This window comes from Akebia trifoliata, chromosome 8 (genome assembly GCF_017979445.1).
Source record: "Akebia trifoliata isolate Shusen 1 chromosome 8, ASM1797944v1, whole genome shotgun sequence".
NCBI classification, from domain to species: Eukaryota; Viridiplantae; Streptophyta; class Magnoliopsida; order Ranunculales; family Lardizabalaceae; genus Akebia; species Akebia trifoliata.
The window spans coordinates 50,347,177-50,367,395 of NC_141382.1; the positions used below are offsets into that span (position 1 = coordinate 50,347,177).

The following is a 20,219-nucleotide window of genomic DNA, read 5'->3' on the forward strand; positions in this document are numbered from 1 at the left end:
TTTAGGACAATGCTTTGTACATGCCTTAATCATTAATTTTAGGTAATATTTTCCTATTACATTTAATTTGAAAATCAAGAATTATTTCAAACTTCTCTCTCTCTCTTTCCATAATAAATCAGTACTCAAGAGAATAACAGGGCCACATGTGTAGAATAACAGGGCCACATGTGTAGTTTGGAGATGGAGAGAGAGACCTTAGGGTGGAGATGAATCAGAGTGACAATTCTCAATAGAAGATGAGAGAACAGGTTTGAGGCCTTGAGTTTTGCTGGTCGGAGAATTTTTATGGAAATTGATTTTCCCACAAATCACTCAATCATATAATTTCAATCTTATGATAAAATCATTTTTCCATTAATTTTCCCATGCAATTATTCGCACCCACAAAAATTTACACAGTCCAAATATTGGCTTTTCCTAGCTTGAACACCATGGGCTATCATTAGTAAGGGTGCTGGATCCAAGCCCATATCTCTAGGCCAGGATAGGTCAGCCTACTTCTAGCCACTAAGCCAGAAATTTTTTTCCAGGCCCACTGTAGGAAATTTTCGAAGGGCGACTATCTGTACGCCCATTAATTAATGAATGTTTGGCCTATTATCAAGTACACCTATAAACAGAAAATAGACCCAGAGAGAAAAAAAACAAATAAGGGTGGGGTTACCAAAATGGTCAAGATGAGGCCCAAGTTATGGCCCAGCTATGTTTTCAGATATTTATCCAAAGAGTTACTATCCATTTTTGTATTTATTTATTTTTACCAAAATAGTACCTCACATGTGCAATTTTACCTTTTCATCCTTTTTTGTGAGCCTAAAATAAAAACCATGTATTTTTACAAAATTATGGACATGTCATATTATGAAGGTAAATTCAGTTGGTTTCTAGTAAAAATAAATAAACACCAAAATGGATATTTGACATTTTTGATGAATATTAAAATAAAAAATAAAAAATCAGCAGTTATGTAAACCACCCAGAGAAATTAAAAAAAAAAAAAAAAAGGTTCAGGTATGAGTTGGGTTGGGTTGCTAAACCCCTCAGCCTGAGCCCAACAAAAGTTTGGTGTTAGTTGAAATCCTATACTAAGCCCAACCGAGTTTAGATTTAATGGACCGATTGGCCTAAAGTGAGGTAATGAAACTCATGGACCCTTCAAGTTTATGCTAATCTGATTGATAAGATGAGATCTTGGCCATCAGATCAAAGCTAAAAATTTGGATGTCTAGAAATAGTTGTTGACATGTTTGATTAACCAAATCAAACAAACACGTTTCACGAAATCTAACATTACAGTTCGGAATCATGCGTAGTTTGGTTGGATCAACACTAGATACGTACTCGCATTAAAGAGTGATTTTTTGCTCACAGCACTGTGATAAATTTGTTCACCAAACCACAGCCGTTTGACATGTGGCTTAAAAAGACAAAATAATAATGAGAGAAAAATTTTCTCTCTTACCTACAATGAAAAAAAGAAAATTTCCTGATTACATTTAAAAAACATGATCTGGTGCCATGAGGTCGATATTGTAATTCACGTGGACTCAATTACCATTTTTTTAAAATTGAAATCTTTAAGAATTTTTTTTTTGGCAAATGATGTATAGGCATAGGGCTGGCAATGGGTCGGATAATACCCGTCTACTAGACTCATCCTATCCGAATAAATCGGATATGGGCAAGGTTTTTCTACCCGATTGAGAATTTGGGTAATATTACTCGAAATCCATTTACTCAAAAGTTTTGTAGGGTTAGATATGAATATACATCATATCCTACCCGATTACCTGACAACAAAAGTATAATTTCAAATTTTATATAGAAATATATGTAAATAATTAATTTTTTATTATATAATTTTTATATTAAAATAAAATTTAAAAAAATCAGATAAAATGGTAAAAATTTGAGTGACCCAAAAATCGATTAAGAAATTTGGTATGGTTATCCACCTAAAACTTGAATAAAATTTTGGATTTGAGTATTATCTTAAAATTCAGGTTAAAAATCGGGTATGGATGTGTATATTTCAATCCGGGTATCATATCGGTAGAAGTCTTACCCGACCTGGTGCTAGCTCTAATGGGTAAGAGAGAGAAATTTTTTATTTATAGATTTTGACTTTGTCATGTCTTAGGACTGTGGTGCTGTGACTTGTGAGCAAAAAGATCACTCATATTAGTGTTATGATTCTTAAATTGGAATTGAGATTTGTTGTTTTCAAAGTTATGTGTTGAGCTGATGAATCAATGGCATGATGTCATATGTATTAAATGAGCAAAAGTGATTGGTCACAAAGATAAAAATCCGAGAGAAAATTTGGGAGTAATTTTAATGCTTTATTTTTTTAGGGATAATTATCAAAAAAATACAAAAAAATAAAGTATTTATGAAAACAAATCGAATTTTTAAAATATTTTTAAAAAGATACAAAACCGGTCTTTTAAAGACCGGTTTTTCTCTCTCCTCAAAATTTCTCAATACACTCTCTCTCCTCTAATATTAAAAAAAAAAAAATGAAAAAACCGGTCTTTAAAAGACCGGTTTTTCTCTCTCCTCAAAATTTCTCAATACACTCTCTCTCCTCTAATATTTAAAAAAAAAAATGAAAAAACCGGTCTTTAAAAGACCGATTTTTCTCTCTCCTCATTAATCTCTCACCATTTCTCTCTCTTCAATTTTTTTAAAACAACAAACTAATTTTTTTTTTTAAGTTTTTCTCTCTCTTCATTTATTTCTCACTCTTTTCTCTCTCCTTAAAATAAAAAACAAATTTATTTTTAAAATTTTTTCTCTCTCTTCATTCATTTATTTCACCCATTCTCTCTCCTATTATTAAAAAAAAAAACAATTTTTTTTTTTAATTTTCTCTCTATTCATTCATTTCTCTCACCCTTCCTCTCTCCTATTATTTAAAAAAAAAATGAAAAAACCGGTCTTTAAAAGACCGATTTTTCTCTCTCCTCATTAATCTCTCACCATTTCTCTCTCTTCAATTATTTTAAAACAACAAACTAATTTTTTTTTTTAAGTTTTTCTCTCTCTTCATTTATTTCTCACTCTTTTCTCTCTCCTTAAAATAAAAAACAAATTTATTTTTTAAAATTTTTTCTCTCTCTTCATTCATTTATTTCACCCATTTCTCTCTCCTATTATTTAAAAAAAAACAATTTTTTTTTTAATTTTCTCTCTATTCATTCATTTCTCTCACCCTTCCTCTCTCCTATTATTTAAAAAAAAATCGAATTTTTTTAAAAAAATTTTCTCTCTCTTCATTCATTTCTCTCACCCCTTTCTCTTTCCTATTATTTAAAAAAAAAACAAATTTTTTTTAAATTTTTTTTCTCTCTCTTCATTCATTTCTCTCACCTATGTTATTTAAAAAAAAACAATTTTTTTTAATATTTTAAAAAAGAGATAAGTAAAGAGAGAGAAAATAATTTAAAAAAAAATCGTTTTTTTAAAATAATAGGAGAGAGAAATGGGTGAAATAAATGAATGAAGAGAGAAAAAATTTTAAAAATAAATTCGTTTTTTATTTAAGGAGAGAGAAAAGAGTGAGAAATAAATGAAGAGAGAGAAAAACTTAAAAAAAAAAAAATTAGTTTGTTTTTTTTTAAATAATTGAAGAGAGAGAAATGGTGAGAGATTAATGAGGAGAGAGAAAAATCGGTCTTTTAAAGACCGGTTTTTTCATTTTTTTTTTTTAAATATTAGAGGAGAGAGAGTGTATTGAGAAATTTTGAGGAGAGAGAAAAACCGGTCTTTTAAAGACCGGTTTTGTATCTTTTTAAAAATTTCTTAAAAATTCGATTTGTTTTCATAAATACTTTTTTTTTTTGTATTTTTTTGATAATTATCCCATTTTTTTAAGTACATATGTGGTTGTGAAATTGATTCACCAGCTTAGCAAATAACTTTCAAAAAGCCAATCTTTGTTGTCCTAATTGGACAAGTAGATCTCATGGAACATGTTAATAATCCAAGTTTTAAGCTTGAGTGTTGACATTCTACCTAGAAAGTCTTCACTCGGCTAACGTGTTATGGACATGGAACCATAGATTTGTTTCCTCGACTTTGTGTATCCCGAGGAAATATGTGTCCGTAACACGTCAACTGAGTATTAATCGCGTGAAGACTTTCTAATTAGAAAATCATTATTCTTTAAACTTTGATGGGACGACCAAGATCATATTGTCTCAATCAGATTGGCATGCGTTTGAAGGTTCAATGATTTACGCTATAGCTTTTTGAGAAAAAAAAAAAAAAACCACTCTACATTAAATCCTCTTGAAAAATAGAATGGTTTTACGTACGGGAGTTTAATTTGTGTGCTCTAGGAATGGGATGGCTAAACACTATAGCTGTTATCAACACCATGTGGCACACTCAATCGTATTCATTGACATATTTAGGGCTTAAAATTGTATGGGTTTGTTTTGAAATTCGAATCCGAAGTTAACGGGTTTGATTTCATCAAGTATATTTTAATTAAAATATGATTCAGATATGGGATGATGTCCCTTGACCCAAGTTGAATCCAGGTGAGATTTGGTTCCATCCCTATATCCGTCAAGATCCGAACAATATATTACTTTGCAAGATATATTATTATATATAAATATATATATTATGATATATTTTAAAATAAGTGAGTATTTGAGGATTCAGATATCGTTTTAGCTAGTACAAGGATTAAGATCCAGATAAAAAATTCGGATATGGATATGGACACACTCATATCCGACTCGTATTCGATTAAAAAATTCGTTCAGATTGATGAGGAGCATACACCCCATGTTTAGGTGAGTATCTGAGATACCCCTAGTGTTTACAAGCTGACAACATGCTTTACCAAGACCTAAGTCTACTTAAATATATTAATGAAAAATAACTTAAATGCCCTCATTTTCAACATGCATGCAAAAAGTCGTTGAGTTTTCTTTTCAAAAACCACTTATCTTTAATCTCTTCTATAAAATATTTTACCTTCATATACTATCTCGAAATTCTATCTACTTCACAATCTTTGAAACTCAAGAGCATGATGGTATTTTTGTAAATATGAAAGACAATAGAATCTCCGATAGGAAAATCAAGGATTCCCCAAAGGTGGTTAAGGCAAGGTTAAAAATGAAGTTGAATAAATTAAAATTAATTAATCATATTGGTCGTAAAGCTTGACAAAGCTTGCAATTATATTTAGCTCTAGACAAGCTGAAGCTCTGTGATATGCAAGGAAAGTGATTAACAAGATTAAAGAGATCTCAAATCTATTTGATGAAATTAGAATCTCCTTTGATTTCAGGGAGACAAATAGAGCAACGAATCTCTTAACTTCTTAATTTTCATTTATTCGTAACTCTATTTTGTTTTCCCACGAATTCTTTAACCAGTTGTGTGATATTATTGATGAGCATGCCTTGGGCAAGTCTTATGTAAGAATGTTACTTGGTCGTGTTTTCCTGTGTAGTTGGGGGTCTGCTAAATACCCTGATTACCTTTAATATAAAAAAAAAAAAAAGACTTTTGAGAGAAAATTTAATGAATTTTTATTAGAGGGCAAAGATGAGATCATCTAGGTCATTTGAGAGAAGACTGAGGTCAGTTTGAAAACATAAGTCATTTCAGATATTCAACCAGACGTGGATGTCTGTCTAAAAGTCATCCGAAAACATTAAAAAAAAAAAAAAAAATACTACGTGGCATCCAAAGAGATCAGAAGTTGGGAAACTAATCAACTACCTGAGGTACATGAGCTAGATTCTAAAGTATTTATTTCGTTTATCGAAAACGCTTCTCCCCCCATACCACAAGTTGGCTGCCCTCTTTTGCAAACTCTTCAGGAAGCCTTTCGTCTTTTCTCAGGTACTCTCTTTCTCTCTCTCTCTCGATGACTTTGTTTCTCGGATTCCCTTTAAATTCATCTATTCTTTCCTCTCAATCTCCATCTCAATCTCCAACCCTTCTCTCCTTCTTCAATCCAATTTCATCTCGATCATCCATTCGAATAAAACCCATCTCTGCAACATCAATCCCTGCAAGAGATCGAATCATAGATTTTGGGAAACACAGAGGAAATATGCTCGGAACTCTCCCTTCGAAGTACCTCAAATGGGTATCGAAAAATCTCAGAGCTCGTGATTTCGAGGACTGGGCAATACTTGCAGATGAAGTTCTTCGAGACCCAGTTTACAGAGACCGATTGGAGTGGGAATTTGCTGAGAAAATCTTGAATGGAGATGGTTCTTCAGGAAATACAGAGAACCCTGTTTCGGATCTTCTCGAGATCAGCGAGAGGTTTGGTTGGGATAACGAAGACAAGCTCGCTTGGAGCAGAATTGATTTCTCTCTTATTGGGACTACCAAGGGTGGTCGTATACCGAGAAGAGTTTCTTCTAGGGTTTCTCAGATCGAAAACAGGGATTCTTTGAGTACAGATTCCAGGAGTTTTACATCAAATTACAGTCGAGAGAGAAAATTAGGGTTTTTGAGTGGAGGGTCTTCTGGGGTTTCTGTTGAAGCAGAAGAAATGACTAGCATTAGAGGGAGAAGGGAAGGGAGGAGAGAGAGACAGAGATTGAAGAGAGGTTTTCAAGTGCAGAAGGTGAGGTTGGAAGTTGGAGGGAACAAGAAGAAAGATAGAGATTACGATAACGTTGACAATGATGATGATGATAATCTTCATGATCAATATCAAAATTTGACGACGATGAAGAAACCTTCCAATCCATTTCCTGGACGTGAAGCCTTCTTTAAAAAAGTGCTTAATAACAGAAGAGTTTTGTAGTTTTTGTAGAATTCTAAATTGATGTTCATGGACTCCCAATTAGCTCAAAATCAAATATTGACCCTTTAATGTTTAAAGGGGAAAAAATAATAATAATCTGATTTTTGTGTTTGTGGGCATTGTAATGTGTATGAATTTTCTGATGTTGGACTCTTGGTTTGTAGAAATCTAATGTCGAAGGATACCGATACAATAGCTTTTGTTGATCAAGCATTTGGGAAGCTCCCGGATCATCTCTTGATAGAGATCTTCATCCGGGTTCCTATCTCGGATTGGGCTCATATATGCTGCGTTAAGAAGCAATGGGCCCATCTATTTCGAGGAGAGTGCTTGTGGCAGAGTGCACTTATCAGGACATGGCCTTCGGCTGACAAGGGAAAACGATGGCCGGGCCCTATTCCACGAGGCTTGAGTAGGAGGTGAAGATTTAAACCTCTTTTATTTATGAATTTATTGTATCTTTCGTGATTGTAGCTTAAGCTTGAAATATTCACCATTATGAGTGGTACTTTGTTGCAGAGTCTTGTGCTGCTTGATGGCGGTTGATCATATTTGTTTTTTCATTGAAATAAATAAAATTATCAATGGGCACAAAACTAATGGACTTTAGTGTTCTTTTCTGTAGTTTTGGTGCCTTAAATTATTGTAATTTTATCTAATCTACCAATATAAGTTAATGCCATTATTTCTAAAGGGAGAAGATAAACAATGTTGTGATGGGGTATGTTGGCATCAAATTAAATCAGGAGATGAGTTTAGGGCCCGATGTTTTGACTTTGAAGGGAATGAGTTTCTTGATCAATGGGCTTAGACCTAGAGCTCAGATGGCTGACAGGTTGCAATGCAAGTTTGAGGTAAAAAGAAAAAAAAAAGTGTTTCTTGATTGATCAGATTGTTGACAAGAAGAGGTAACATTAAGCCTCAGTTTTCTTAAGGCCACTGTACTCTTTACACCCAACTAAATCATGAAGATTATTTCTAACACCACATCTATAGGTCTTTAAAAGTGTTAAAGGAGGCATCAAAAATAAATTGAAGCTCAAAATGCTAAAAAATATTTAGTCACAGTTAAATGAAAAGGGACTACTCCAATCCCAAAATGTTGATGATGATCCCGTGCTAAAGGTCCACTTTGGTCATCTTTAGCTAGAAAATTAGATCCTAGAGATTATCGTGAACTGGCAACCATGTTATTTTATTCTCAAGGCTCTTGGTTTAGAAATGTGATTAGTCAAAATGATACATATTGTTTGATTTACCTTGAATTATGTTCAATGAAAAAAGTTCTCTTCGGTAGAAAACAAGTGAGACACACAATATGAAGAAGTTCTACCTTGGGAAAGGGTGTGTTGACTTTTGAAGGAGTGTGGATGTTCTCAACTAATAGTAGTATCTTTATCACGGCTATTATCTTTGTTAAATTATTTGATATAATATTCAGAAGTTATGATAATTATCCACGTACTGTGCATTTTAAAAATGCTAGCAAATAATCGATTTGAAGTTAGTGTTATAGTACACATTATTACATAGTAACTACATACATAGAGCCATACTCTTCTTGGGAGAAAAAACACGATTGGATGTATTTTCGGGAAATCTGTTATGTGCAGTTTTCTTTCTTGCGTATTCATTTATTGGTTCTGTTGATGGGGCAAATTTGTCTGTAATTACTTCGTCTTATGGTTTCATGTTATATTTCAGGAGATATGCAGCTTTTTATGTCAGTAAACATATCTTTGCATTTGATGGAGAGATAGACGAGATTGTAGGCCATACTTATTTGTTTCTAAAGGAGCAGCTTGAGCTTTCAACCATGCCACCTCCTTCTGGGATACTTCATGGAACCATAATTGGTGTGGTCTCAATCTTTGCCTCATTTCTTTTGCTTGCATAACATGCCTTATGTTGCTCAGATCCTTGCACCTATAAAGGACACCTTGTCTCAACTTTTTATTTGGTTCACTTGGGAAAAATGAAGAAAAAGGAGATAAATTAACCAAACGTGCCTCCTTGATTGCCTAAGCAGCTTTTGGCATGAAGCACAGTTACATATTCTAATTTTGGGTCCTGTTTTAATAGCTGTTTTTGCACCAAAAGAGTTTGTGTTATACCAGAGTCATTTTTCTAACCAAAAAGGACTTCTTTCCACATTGAAAGTCAGACAGACTAAATAAGCAACAATTCTCTATTCCCATCCCTTCCCACCTATGTCTCTCATCAATAAGGGTGGGGACTAATTAAGGGAAGGAAAAAAAGCATTTTGCATTAATAACAATTCAAATATTTTCAAAGAAGTTTTATAGTAACAATTCTTTTCTTTTTCACCATAATGAAGTTTTTCATAAAATTTGCTATCCAACAGGTTCTTAGTGTTGAGTCATATTCACCTCTCCTAGTTTTAGCCTTTGATCTTCTAACCTAAAATTGTCCAAAGCACTTTAGATGTATTTGCATTTTTTCATTCTTCATTTTATTTAAGTATTTATTATACTTTTCAATACAGTGGTAATAAATTTGGGTCTAGTGGTAAAAGAACATAAACAACACAGTGTCACCCTTAACAAGGGTAGAGTCATGCTCCTGATGGGCTGCTTACACCTACTTAACCAAAATGTTGCCTGGGTTACCGCCTCCCTACGTAAAACCATGAACGAGATATGCCACCCATTTAAAATTGCAAATCCATGTTCTCTGCAGATAATATAATGATCTTCTAGATAAGGTCGCTCATTGTTAGCTTATCGGAACATGTTTTCGAGGTGCCCACTTCTCTCTGTAACGTTTGCTAAAATTTCTGTATCTTGGTTTAATGTTAAAGAAACACAAGATTCATGTTGGGATTGCGCTCCTAAATTTTTGTGAGCATCCAGGTGGGATTAAATTTGGATTGGGTCCTATTAATATGTGAGTTTAAGCAACATTGGCGGTGTACATTGGAATGTTTGCTTAAAAAAATGATTTTTCAAAAAATAATGGCATCATGTAATAATTATTATTTCTTGATCTAAAGCTAGAATATCTTCATTTTCTCTGAGTAGCTAAGAGCACCTTTTGGTTCTATTGAGCAGATCAGTTCATTGCTTGTGGCAAATCTAGGGATAAAGCCCATGAACTCGCGTCACAGATCTGGGTAGCTGTTATTGACAATTTGGAGGAAAACGAACACACATTTCTTCTACTTAAACGTCTAGTGCAGGAAGGAGACGTAAGTAGCAATTCAGGAGTCCCATGTTATATATATATATATATAGGATTAGGATCCGTATACACGTAAAGCTACTCATATATATATATATATAAATGGGTCACGTTCAATGGCAAACTTTTTGGCAAAACATTTTTCAAAACATGAGTTAGAAGTTTTGGAATGGGCTGATTTTTGGTGAGGATGATCTCTATGGTGAGGAGATCATCATCACCAAAAATCAGCCCATTCCAAAACTTCTAACCCCATCAAAAACAGTTTACAAAAAATGGACGGTCCACAATTTTTCAACTTGTAAACATGGGTTAGAAGTTTTGGAATGGGCTGATTTTTGGTGATGATGATCTCCTCACCGTAGAGATCATCCTCACCAAAAATCAGCCCATTCCAAAACTTCTAACTCATGTTTTGAAAAATGTTTTGCCAAAAAGTTTGCCATTGAACGTGACCCTATATATATAGGGAAATGTTCAACACCCTAAGCTTTACCCTACACTTTAACAAACGTGTTTTGTCCTACATGAGTTAGAAGTTTTGGAATGGGTTGATTTTTGGTGAGGATGATCTCTATGATTAAAAGATCATCCTCACCAAAAATCAGCCCATTATGAAATTTTTAGCCCCATGTTTACAAGTTGAAAAATCGTGGACCATCCATTTTTTGTAAATCATTTTTGATGGGGTTAGAAGTTTTGGAATGAGCTGATTTTTGGTGAGGATGATCTCCTCACCATAGAGATCATCCTCACCAAAAATCAGCCCATTCCAAAATTTCTAACCCATGTAAGACAAAACACGTTTGTTAAAGTGTAGGGTAAAGCTTAGGGTGGGGAACGGGACCCATATATATATATATATGGGAAATGTTCAGCAACAAACATTTTGGCAAAACATGGGTTAGAGGTTTTTGGAATGGGCTGATTTTTGGTGAGGAGGATCTCTACGGTGAGGAGATCATCATCACCAAAAATCAGCCCATTCCAAAACTTCTAACCCCATCAAAAATGATTTACAAAAAATGGACGGTCCACGATTTTTCGACTTGTAAACTGGGGCAAGAAGTTTTGGAATGGGCTGATTTTTGGTGAGGATGATCTCCTCACCGTAGAGATCATCCTCACCAAAAATTAGCCCATTCCAAAACCTCTGACCCGTGTTTTGAAAAATGTTTTGCCAAAATGTTTGTTGCTGAACGGGACCCTATATATATAGGGAAATATTCGGCACCAAACATTTTGGCAAAACATTTTTCAAAACATGGGCTAGAAGTTTTGGAATGGGCTGATTTTTGGTGAGGATGATCACCTCATTATAGAGATCATCCTCACAAAAAATCAGCTCATTCCAAAGCTTGTAACCCATGTTCTGAAAAGTGTGTGGCACCATATAGGGGCTGCTGAACCGCTCCCTATATATATATATATATATATATATATATATTTTTTTTTTTTTCTTTTCAAATTCCAGAATAATGGAAATACTATCTTAAACACAAACTTTGATTTCAGATGTTTCATGTTGTGTCAAACACACTGACAAGCAAATATGATTAAAAAAAAGAAAAAGAAACAAAGCCAAAGCGTATTATAGACCAACTATACATTTGACGAGCTTGTGAGGGCTCAACTCATCAACCACCTGTTTCAGGAGTTTTGTTATCACCAAATAAAAGAAAAAGAAAGGAAAAAAGAAGACGACACAACCGTATTACTCAATTACAGGAACAATGCTCCATCTTTATATGTGCAGGTTTTCCTTCCATACCCATACTCAAGATCATACAAAGTCCAATGGAGAGTGTTTGAGAAGCTCTTCACTGACTTCCGTGACTGTTTCAATAGGGTGGACTACTATGATGTATTGATGTGTGCCAAGAACAAGTTTCAGCATATACCATCTTCTTGGTTAGGTTATTAGTAAACACATAATTGACCATCCTAGATGTAAATTTGTTGTTTGTCTAGACAGAACTGCCATTCCTCTCAATGGCGGTTCATCATGGTTTCAAGAACTCTGTAGCTAAATAACTGTAAACTTGTGATTTCTCAATATTTACAAGCTTCAGTAGCAGATCTGGACCATTGGATTACATGTGTAGATCATTGATATAATGTGTTGGCCCATTCTTATAATCGTCGTAATGTCCCCATAATGTAATATCAAATATATGTATATATAATATTTTTATCCTTATTGTTTTTCAATTACACAATCGTAATTCTGAAAGTTTTTCAAAATTCTAATAGAATTTGGATCACCACTACCCGGAATGAGGCTTGCCACCATTTCTTTTAACAATAAACTATTTCTCTTTTAAAAATGTATTAGTTTTAAAGAAGATAAATTTTTATTTTAAAAAAAAATTCATTAATTGTAACAAATTATATCTAAGTTAATAATTTTGTATGCAATATGTTTATTTTTGAAAGAAAAAAGGTTTTATAATGATTTGAAATACTTTTTTTTTTCTCATTCAAGAATCCGATCCGAATTGGGATCGGAATAGGAATAAAAAAAAAGAAAATATGATGGTTATGATTCTAAGGGCTTAAGAACTGAATTGGAATCGACCCATTGACAGGGGATTAAAAAAAGAGACCTACTAATGCCACCCCAATTCCTATATAAATCAGAATTGACATTAGTTGGTGTGACAATATCAACTCTCGTAAAAAGACATGTGAACGAGCTACAATTATTTACGTTGCAAGATAACGCTCGCGTAAATGGTTGCAAATGATTGCGTAATGTAATTGTTTACGGCCTAACACAGAAGGTCGAAAAAATATTCAAAGTTTTGTCGCCATGGTTTCCTGTTTCAGTTCAGTCGTACCGATACTTCTGAGTTCTGACAATATTCTCTGTACGTCCCGCTAATTTTCCAGGGTTTCTCGCGCTTGGAATAGAGAGAAACACTAAATTAAAATTAAAAAAAATATTTCAAAAAGATTAAAAATCTCGCTTTTCTGAAAAAATGAAAAGTAATCAAGCATTAATCATCTTTCCTATTTCTAGCATTTCGAGTTTATTGTCTTTCACTTTGTTATTTTTTTCTAGAAATCCCTCTTTTAGGGTTTTCAAAAGTTATTTTACTGTTCATGAGATTTTTAGGGTTCCTGTAAAATTCACATTTTCTTCGTGTACCGAAGATCTGCTCGATTTCATGCAGTTAAAGGTTGCTGAAAATTTTAGAAATTTAATATTTCTTTCGAAGGACTTGGTGATCTTTGAAGAAGGAGAAACGTAGCGAAAGATTGTATTTTGCTGAGAAAACGCTTCGAGCAATCACGAAATGGTGACTCTGAGAAGGATCGAAGCGATCTGCCAAACTTTCTGAAAGTTTAGATTTTTTTTAGTGTATCTCAGGATACAGCGAAGGTTTCTTTGATTTCTTGCAGTTTCAGTTAAATTTAGATTTCTGACGGTGGAAATGATGATTGCAAGGGAAAATAGATTTTCTGAATTTTAGATATTTTTTCTACATTGTCCAGAAAATGTGTTGTTTGATTTTTCTAGAGTTTTGAAGTAAAATCGTTTTGCAGATAGTTTGAGCTTCTTAGAGTTACTGAAATCGGTATTTCTTCCGTACAGAAGGTTTATCTTCATGGATGGTGGATTTGAAGTTGTTTTGAGCTTTCTAAAGTTTCAGGAATCTCAGATCGCTACTGAAAAGCCAGATTTCTAGGTTTTTTTTTTTTGTGCTTTCTTATAGTTGCGAAGTCTTTTAGATTTCGAGGAAAGGTTGTATTATTCCTCGTATAAGAAAGTTATTCAATTTCTATTAAGAGAAGAAACCTTTTTTCTACTGTAGATTGGAGTAGAATCTCTGAACAAACTCATTTAACGAACGTTTGAACAAAAAAAATCTGATTTTGTTTTTGTGCGCAAGGAAAAGCTTGTTTGGACATAATTAACAAAGATGGATTTACTCAGAGCAAAAAGATTCAGAAAAGCTCGTAAACCAAACCCGGAGAATGAATTGGAGGATAAGCCGGTTCCACCACCAGAGGAATTGAATATTGAGAATGGGGAAGATTTGACTAAATCAACCAAGGTCAATCCTCCTGGAGAAATTGAGGAGGATGACGATGATTTTATAATGAATGAGGTGAAAAGGCGTTTGAAAGAGTTGAGAAGGAACACTTTTATGGTTTTGATACCCGAAGAGTCATGCCCAGAGGGGGAAGAAGAAGAGGAAACAAGTTCAAGTGAATGGAGAGGTGGGGAGGTGGAAGATCATCATCGCCCTTGGTGTGGGTTCTATGAGATGTACGACAAGTATTGTGAGCGGATGCTGTTCTTTGATCGGATGAGTGCTCAGCAGTTGCAAGAAGAAGGTAAAACTTCAATAAATATATTTTACATCATTTGATTTACGTCAATTATACAGTCGAGGCTCCCAATTTTTCATCAATGTTAAATTCAATTCCTTTGTAATGTAACATAGTTGGCGACAACTTGTCAGTATCCAACTTTTTTAGCTGCCAGATTTGTTGACATTGATGTGTGATGTTCTTGTATTTCTATTATGATCTTGAGCACATGGTTAGGTTCAAATCCTATAGAACCCTTGTTGAGAAGCAGGTAAAACTTCAATTAATATATTTTACATCGTTTTATTTATGTCAATTATGTAGTCGAGACTCCCAATTTTTCATCAATGTTAAATTCCATTCCTTCGTAATGTAACATGGTTGCCGACACCTTGTCAGTTTCCAACTTTTTTAGCTGCCAAATTTGTTGACATTGATGTGTTATGTTCTTATATTTCTATTATGATCTCGAGAACATGGTTAGGTTCAAATCTTATTCAACCCACTTTCATTTTGACAACTAACCACCTTAATTGCCTAGTAAAAAGAAAGGTAGGTATTTGGTAACTTGATGTGTTTAGTCACATACATTGAGAGTTGCATTCACGGAGGTGAATCAATCTTAGAACACCGACGATTTATCGGAGTTCATGGAAAACTGATGCAGTTATCTTGTACTGTTTGGGCTTTAATGAGTCAATGTAACCGAAATTTCTGGAATCAACTGTGAGTGTGTAAGCAAAACGTTAAAACTGAGACTTTGAGTGTGCAATTCAAGAGCCCATTGAGTATGTGTGAAGTCAGCCATAAGAGATTGAGCTCGACAATGCTCGATACTAGAATGACAAGCTTGGTACTAGATGTGTTGTGAGTTCACTCAGCTCACGTCAGAGTCTGATTCAATCAATTTGACTTTTGGGTTTAAAATCTTGGTTTCTATATTGCTTCTTGAATTCACTTGTTTCGGTTTCATTATGTTATTGAATACATGCAGACTTGTGAAATTTGATCAACTGTGTATTTGAATCACTTGGTTCTCAGATTTGCTCCATTTGTGTTGTGTTGTTCAAATTTATCTATCTCATTACTCCAGTCATTTATGTATGTGCTTTTGAATCTAAACATGTGCTACCTATTTAATTTGGAGGGCACAGACTTTTGTGATGCATAACTCTCTCTTTTGAACTTCGATTCCAGAATATTTGGCAGTTTCTCTTGCAGTTTTTGAGGTCGAGAATGGTCTATTAACAACCCATCTTTAATTGTTATGGTTGCCATAATTTGCACTATTTCCCATTTAACGTTTTTTCCATGTTAAAGTACATTTGGAGTCCCCATACCTACTCAAAATTTTGTTACATCACAGGCTCCCGAATCCCATCAAACCCATCACCACGATCTGCATCTAAGAAGCTTGCATCCACCCTTCGCAGCCTCTCTCTGAAGAAGCGAGAGGAACCTCAAGATGAGGGTGAGCTCCTGCAGCAGCATCAGCAGGATGACCCATACCAAGATCTTGAAACTTCATATGTAGCACATATTTGCTTAACGTGGGAAGCACTTCACTGCCAATACGTGCAACTAAGCCAGGAAATATCATTCCACCCTGAGAATCCTACCTGTTACAGCCATGCTGCTCAACAGTATCAACAATTCCAGGTTTTGTTACAGAGGTTCATTGAAAATGAGCCCTTTGAACAGGGTCTCAGAGTGGAAATTTATGCTCGAACAAGAAGATCTTTTCCCAATTTGCTTCAGGTTCCAAATATTAAAGGTAAACTTCATTACAGGTAGAATCATATAGATGAATGATTCTTTTCTAGAGATCTGGAAAATTTTTCTTAGTGATAAAAAGATAAATTGAGTATTTGTATATTGTAAAGTGATCTGTTTTGTACACTTTTCCATGTTCAGACAAGAAAGAAATGGAAGAAGAGTCGGATTCACCTGTCCTTGCCTCTGACCTTAGTAAAATTATTGAGGGCTCAATCTTGAGTTTCCATCTTTTCTTGAAGATGGACAAGAAAAAATCAGGTAGTGTTCTTAATATATTTGGAGGACAAAATCATATTTCAAGCCCTCTTCATCAAATTCAATCTTCTCTTGAAAAGGTATGCCCTAATTATTACTAAACTCTATCAAGTTATCTCAAGAATTTAGTTTCATGTGTATATAGCTCATCATTCATGGATTAACTGCTTGAGCTAATTGATTACTCAATTCTCGCGTCATGTCCAAGGCTTCTGTTGTAGGTTTTTGTTTGCTCAATATGGTTTTTGTATCAGTTTCCATCAACTAAGTCATATTTTATGGCTTCTGTTGTAATCTTTGAACCTCAGAAAGAGACGAAATTGAAGGAGCTGTTTAAAAAGAAGAAGGGATCGAAAAAGAAGTCCTGGCCTTCGACGATGGAGGAAGTTGAAATGTTGTTTGGACTCATCGACATCAAAGTTGTGTCAAGAGCTCTGAGGATGGTGAGGATCAGTAAGGAGCAGTTACTTTGGTGTGAAAACAAGCTTAGCAAACTGGATTTATCAGAAAACAAGCTTATTAGAGATGGATCACCAATCCTATTCCCTTCTTAATGGTAGGATCCGAATTATCTTCCGGGCATGGGGAGTTTGTCATCTTGGATGATATAAATGCAGATATATGCTTTTAGCTACAAACATAAATATGTAGTAGATTTATCATCGATCGTGGTTCTTGCTAGTGGAACAGTGGTCACTGCAGAACAAACTGGTCATTCTAATTAGGAGATTTTGTAGTGGAGCAGTAGTCACTGCAGAACAAACTGGTCATCCTAATTAGGAGATTTTGTGGCATGTTTTTTTTAAAGCCATTAAACGAACCCTTTGTGGCATGTTTTTTTTAAAGCCATTAAACGAACCCTTTTGTAGACTATGTGATTGCTTATCTACATTTTGTTTCTCAAAAACATCCCACGGCCTCCTTATCATTGATGCTACAACATGGAAACAACTTCAAATAATCTGATTTCTGAGTATTGGTTCCAAGATTCACATTGGCTACAAGGATTCCATTTTTTGGGGTTCAAGGCGACTTGATGCTTGTTTCATGTGTGATTTTCAGTAACAAGTTGCGTATCATGCTTCAATCGGGGAGACGAGAGGGTGGCACGAGTTGTGCCAACGGTGGCAAATGACACTTAAAGGCTGATTTAAGTTACTTGTATTCGCAGACAAGGTTTGGTATCACTAGGGGTGTCAATGGATAGTCGAAAATCCGAATCCGATTTGAATTTGAAAAATTGGATATTATTCAAAAATTTCGAATATTGGATTCGAATTCAGATGGTTTTATATATTCAAATTCTTATCGGATTTGGATATTAACATTTTGAATTTGATAATATCCGATTTGAAATAATATATAATATATATTATTTTATTTGATTAATTTTTTATATAAATAATCTAATATATGATAACTTTTTTTTTTTTTTAATAATGAAAAATCAACAGGTTAAGGAAAAATTATGATTTTTTTTTATATACAAATTATTCGAATTCTAATAGGATATTATCCAATATCCTATAAGATAATCGGATTTGCATTCGAATTTAGATATCAGATAAAAATTTTAGATTCGAATTCGAATATTATTGTGTCCAAACCAATAAGCTTCGGTTGACAGCCCTAGGTATTAGTGTCATAGTTGCAACTTGCAAGTGTTGAGAAAAAGATCATTGTCTTTCCTTAAGAGAAAACTTTGAATCCGCACGGCAAAATAAGATAAGAAATTCTAAGGAGTTTAAAAAGAAAAAAAAATTATAATAAATCTTACCCAATATTGTGAATTTATTTAAAATAGTTTTTATTTTTTTGGACAATTGTAAAGGAAGTTAGAAACTAATGCAAACAAATGGGTAACCTGAAAATGTTAAAACATTGGATGAATTTAGCCCTCTGACCCTAAAACAGCACAAAAAGTAGCCAGAGAAGAATAACCAGAAATGGTGAAAAATTTAAATTCAAATTGAAATTTGACAAACCCTACCCTCTCTCTTCCACCGACACACAAATAGCTAGATAGGAATAACTAGAAATAGTAAAATTGATATTGAAATTTGACAACCCCAAACCCACCAACTTTTTTTTCTACAACATGTCTATTGAGAAAATTATACATCACACCCCCAAGTAAGAATAAAGGGGCATCAACTTTCTCCAACTCTTCTAATATTTCTGTGAGAGTTTCTAAGAAAATCTAATAGCTTGACAACACTACTAGAAAGAAAGAGAGAAGAAGTGGGTCCAATTTTTTGCTGATGATCCTAGTCAATTAGTTCTATCACTGTTAAGCCATGGGACCCATGAATTCACCCCAAATGCAAGGCTTCCAACAATTTCTGGTGAATACCACTTGCATGCCAAATGCACTCGACATCGTTGCGATCGAAAATCAAAATACCCTACTAACCTCATATGATAATTTCTCGTTCTTGTAGTTTGTTATCGACGCAAACCCCAACAAAAGTGTAATAAAGAAAGATGAAGAGGTGGGGGTGTTTCTTATTATTGAGTGTAGTTTTGAATATAATTGGTACCATAATTAAAGAGAATAAGAAGAAAAAGGTTAGAGAGAATAAAAAGAAAAGAAAGGTAAAACATGATGGGAATCTATTCTCATTTTGAAGTTTATAGGCAATCCAATAACATCAACACCTATTCTCCCATCTCCTTTTTCTTTTATGTCCTCTCCTTTTATCTAATAAGGTACTTGGAAAAGAAATGAGACTGGCATCCTAAAAAGAACAAGGAATGACTATCTGGATTATTAGATTTGAAAAAAAAAATCGGTGTGTCAATGTAAGCAACAAACAACAATATGGAGACTAATTTTTGATTAATCCATTAATTGTGGATTTAATTTGTTGGTCCTTCATTCTACATTTGAAAAAAAAAAAATTCAAATAATCAATTATGGGTCGAGATCATGGTTTTAAATCTCGTTATTTTGACTTGTCTCGTTCATTAACGGGACCCAGTTGTCTTGAACGAGTCATCTCATCTCAGTCAAGGACAAGTTATTCATCCTCAAAATTTAAAACCTTCAGATTTTCATCTCAGATCAGCCATCTTCAATATCTTTGAAATAAAAAAATTTAAACCTTCATTGTAATCTAAAGATTCTATCTACTAAAAATCCTTAATCTTCAAATCTAAGATTTTTAAAGAAGAATTAAACAATGGAACTTTGAATAGAAAAATCTAGGATTTTCTTCAAAGGGTTAAAGGGGAGGTAGAAATCGTTGGACTGGAGATTGCATATATTAAATTAATTTTCTATTTGAGGTAAGGTTGAAGAGCTTGAAGTTGATTGGTTTGGAAAAAAAATAATCAGGGATTTTCGGTTATTGAAGATGATGGTATATCGATCTTCTTCATTAGACTGAAGTCAAGGGAGGCATTACATCAATTTCAAAATACACGGGTATCTCTAATAGCATTTTTTCATATGTACGTGCTTATCTCGTCGGAGATATATTGGTCATCTTGTGAGATTCTGGATTGTTGGAAGGAGATACCTAACCCAAGCCTGAGTGCGTTGGAGTTGCTCTTAGTTACTATAGCTATATCCCAAACAGGTAATTAGATTTAGAAGATGAGTAGTGTTGGAGTAACATTAAATTGAACATCAATTTTGACATTCTTACGTGGTGGTGCACACATAACCATAGATGATTTCATTTATGGTTATGTGTGCACCACCACGTCAGAATATACAATCAATGTACATGTTAATGTTACTTCAGCATTATCGTTAAAAGATTGGTGTGATATATATAAAAATTGGTGTGGTGTTAGAAGTAACAGATAGCAAAATAGTGACTGGGTGGCATTTGTGAAATTTATTAAATGACAGGGACTCTTTCTT

General features: G+C 34.0%; 3 protein-coding genes across 3 annotated transcripts; all 3 read left to right on the forward strand.

The window, feature by feature from the left end:
• Positions 1 to 5,816: 5,816 nt before the first annotated feature.
• Positions 5,817 to 12,093, forward strand: LOC147397562 (uncharacterized). Its single transcript, XM_086449335.1, has 5 exons — positions 5,817 to 5,874; positions 6,961 to 7,215; positions 8,501 to 8,652; positions 9,868 to 10,004; positions 11,754 to 12,093. The coding sequence occupies exons 2-5, from the start codon at positions 6,968 to 6,970 to the stop codon at positions 11,919 to 11,921; spliced, it is 705 nt and encodes a 234-aa protein (XP_086305461.1). The 5' UTR covers positions 5,817 to 5,874; positions 6,961 to 6,967; the 3' UTR covers positions 11,922 to 12,093.
• LOC147397563 (golgin family A protein) lies at positions 5,868 to 6,915 on the forward strand. The gene has a single exon (XM_086449334.1). The coding sequence runs from the start codon at positions 5,900 to 5,902 to the stop codon at positions 6,794 to 6,796; it is 897 nt and encodes a 298-aa protein (XP_086305460.1). The 5' UTR covers positions 5,868 to 5,899; the 3' UTR covers positions 6,797 to 6,915.
• Positions 12,094 to 12,895: 802 nt separating the features above from the next.
• LOC147397564 (uncharacterized) lies at positions 12,896 to 17,470 on the forward strand. Its single transcript, XM_086449333.1, has 5 exons — positions 12,896 to 13,382; positions 13,596 to 14,341; positions 15,684 to 16,091; positions 16,232 to 16,428; positions 16,657 to 17,470. The coding sequence occupies exons 2-5, from the start codon at positions 13,924 to 13,926 to the stop codon at positions 16,900 to 16,902; spliced, it is 1,269 nt and encodes a 422-aa protein (XP_086305459.1). The 5' UTR covers positions 12,896 to 13,382; positions 13,596 to 13,923; the 3' UTR covers positions 16,903 to 17,470.
• Positions 17,471 to 20,219: the final 2,749 nt, after the last annotated feature.

What these genes read in the sequence shown, in the direction of transcription:
- LOC147397564 (XM_086449333.1), top strand. Translation starts at nt 13,924, where the DNA reads ATGGATTTACTCAGAGCAAAAAGATTCAGAAAAGCTCGTAAACCAAAC. An exon ending in TCAGCAGTTGCAAGAAGAAG is followed by an intron (nt 14,342 to 15,683) that starts GTAAAACTTCAA and finishes GTTACATCACAG; the next exon opens with GCTCCCGAATCCCATCAAAC. An exon ending in TTCAATCTTCTCTTGAAAAG is followed by an intron (nt 16,429 to 16,656) that starts GTATGCCCTAAT and finishes TTTGAACCTCAG; the next exon opens with AAAGAGACGAAATTGAAGGA.
- LOC147397563 (XM_086449334.1), top strand. Translation starts at nt 5,900, where the DNA reads ATGACTTTGTTTCTCGGATTCCCTTTAAATTCATCTATTCTTTCCTCT.
- LOC147397562 (XM_086449335.1), top strand. Translation starts at nt 6,968, where the DNA reads ATGTCGAAGGATACCGATACAATAGCTTTTGTTGATCAAGCATTTGGG. An exon ending in ACTTCATGGAACCATAATTG is followed by an intron (nt 8,653 to 9,867) that starts GTGTGGTCTCAA and finishes TCTATTGAGCAG; the next exon opens with ATCAGTTCATTGCTTGTGGC. An exon ending in GTCTAGTGCAGGAAGGAGAC is followed by an intron (nt 10,005 to 11,753) that starts GTAAGTAGCAAT and finishes TTATATGTGCAG; the next exon opens with GTTTTCCTTCCATACCCATA.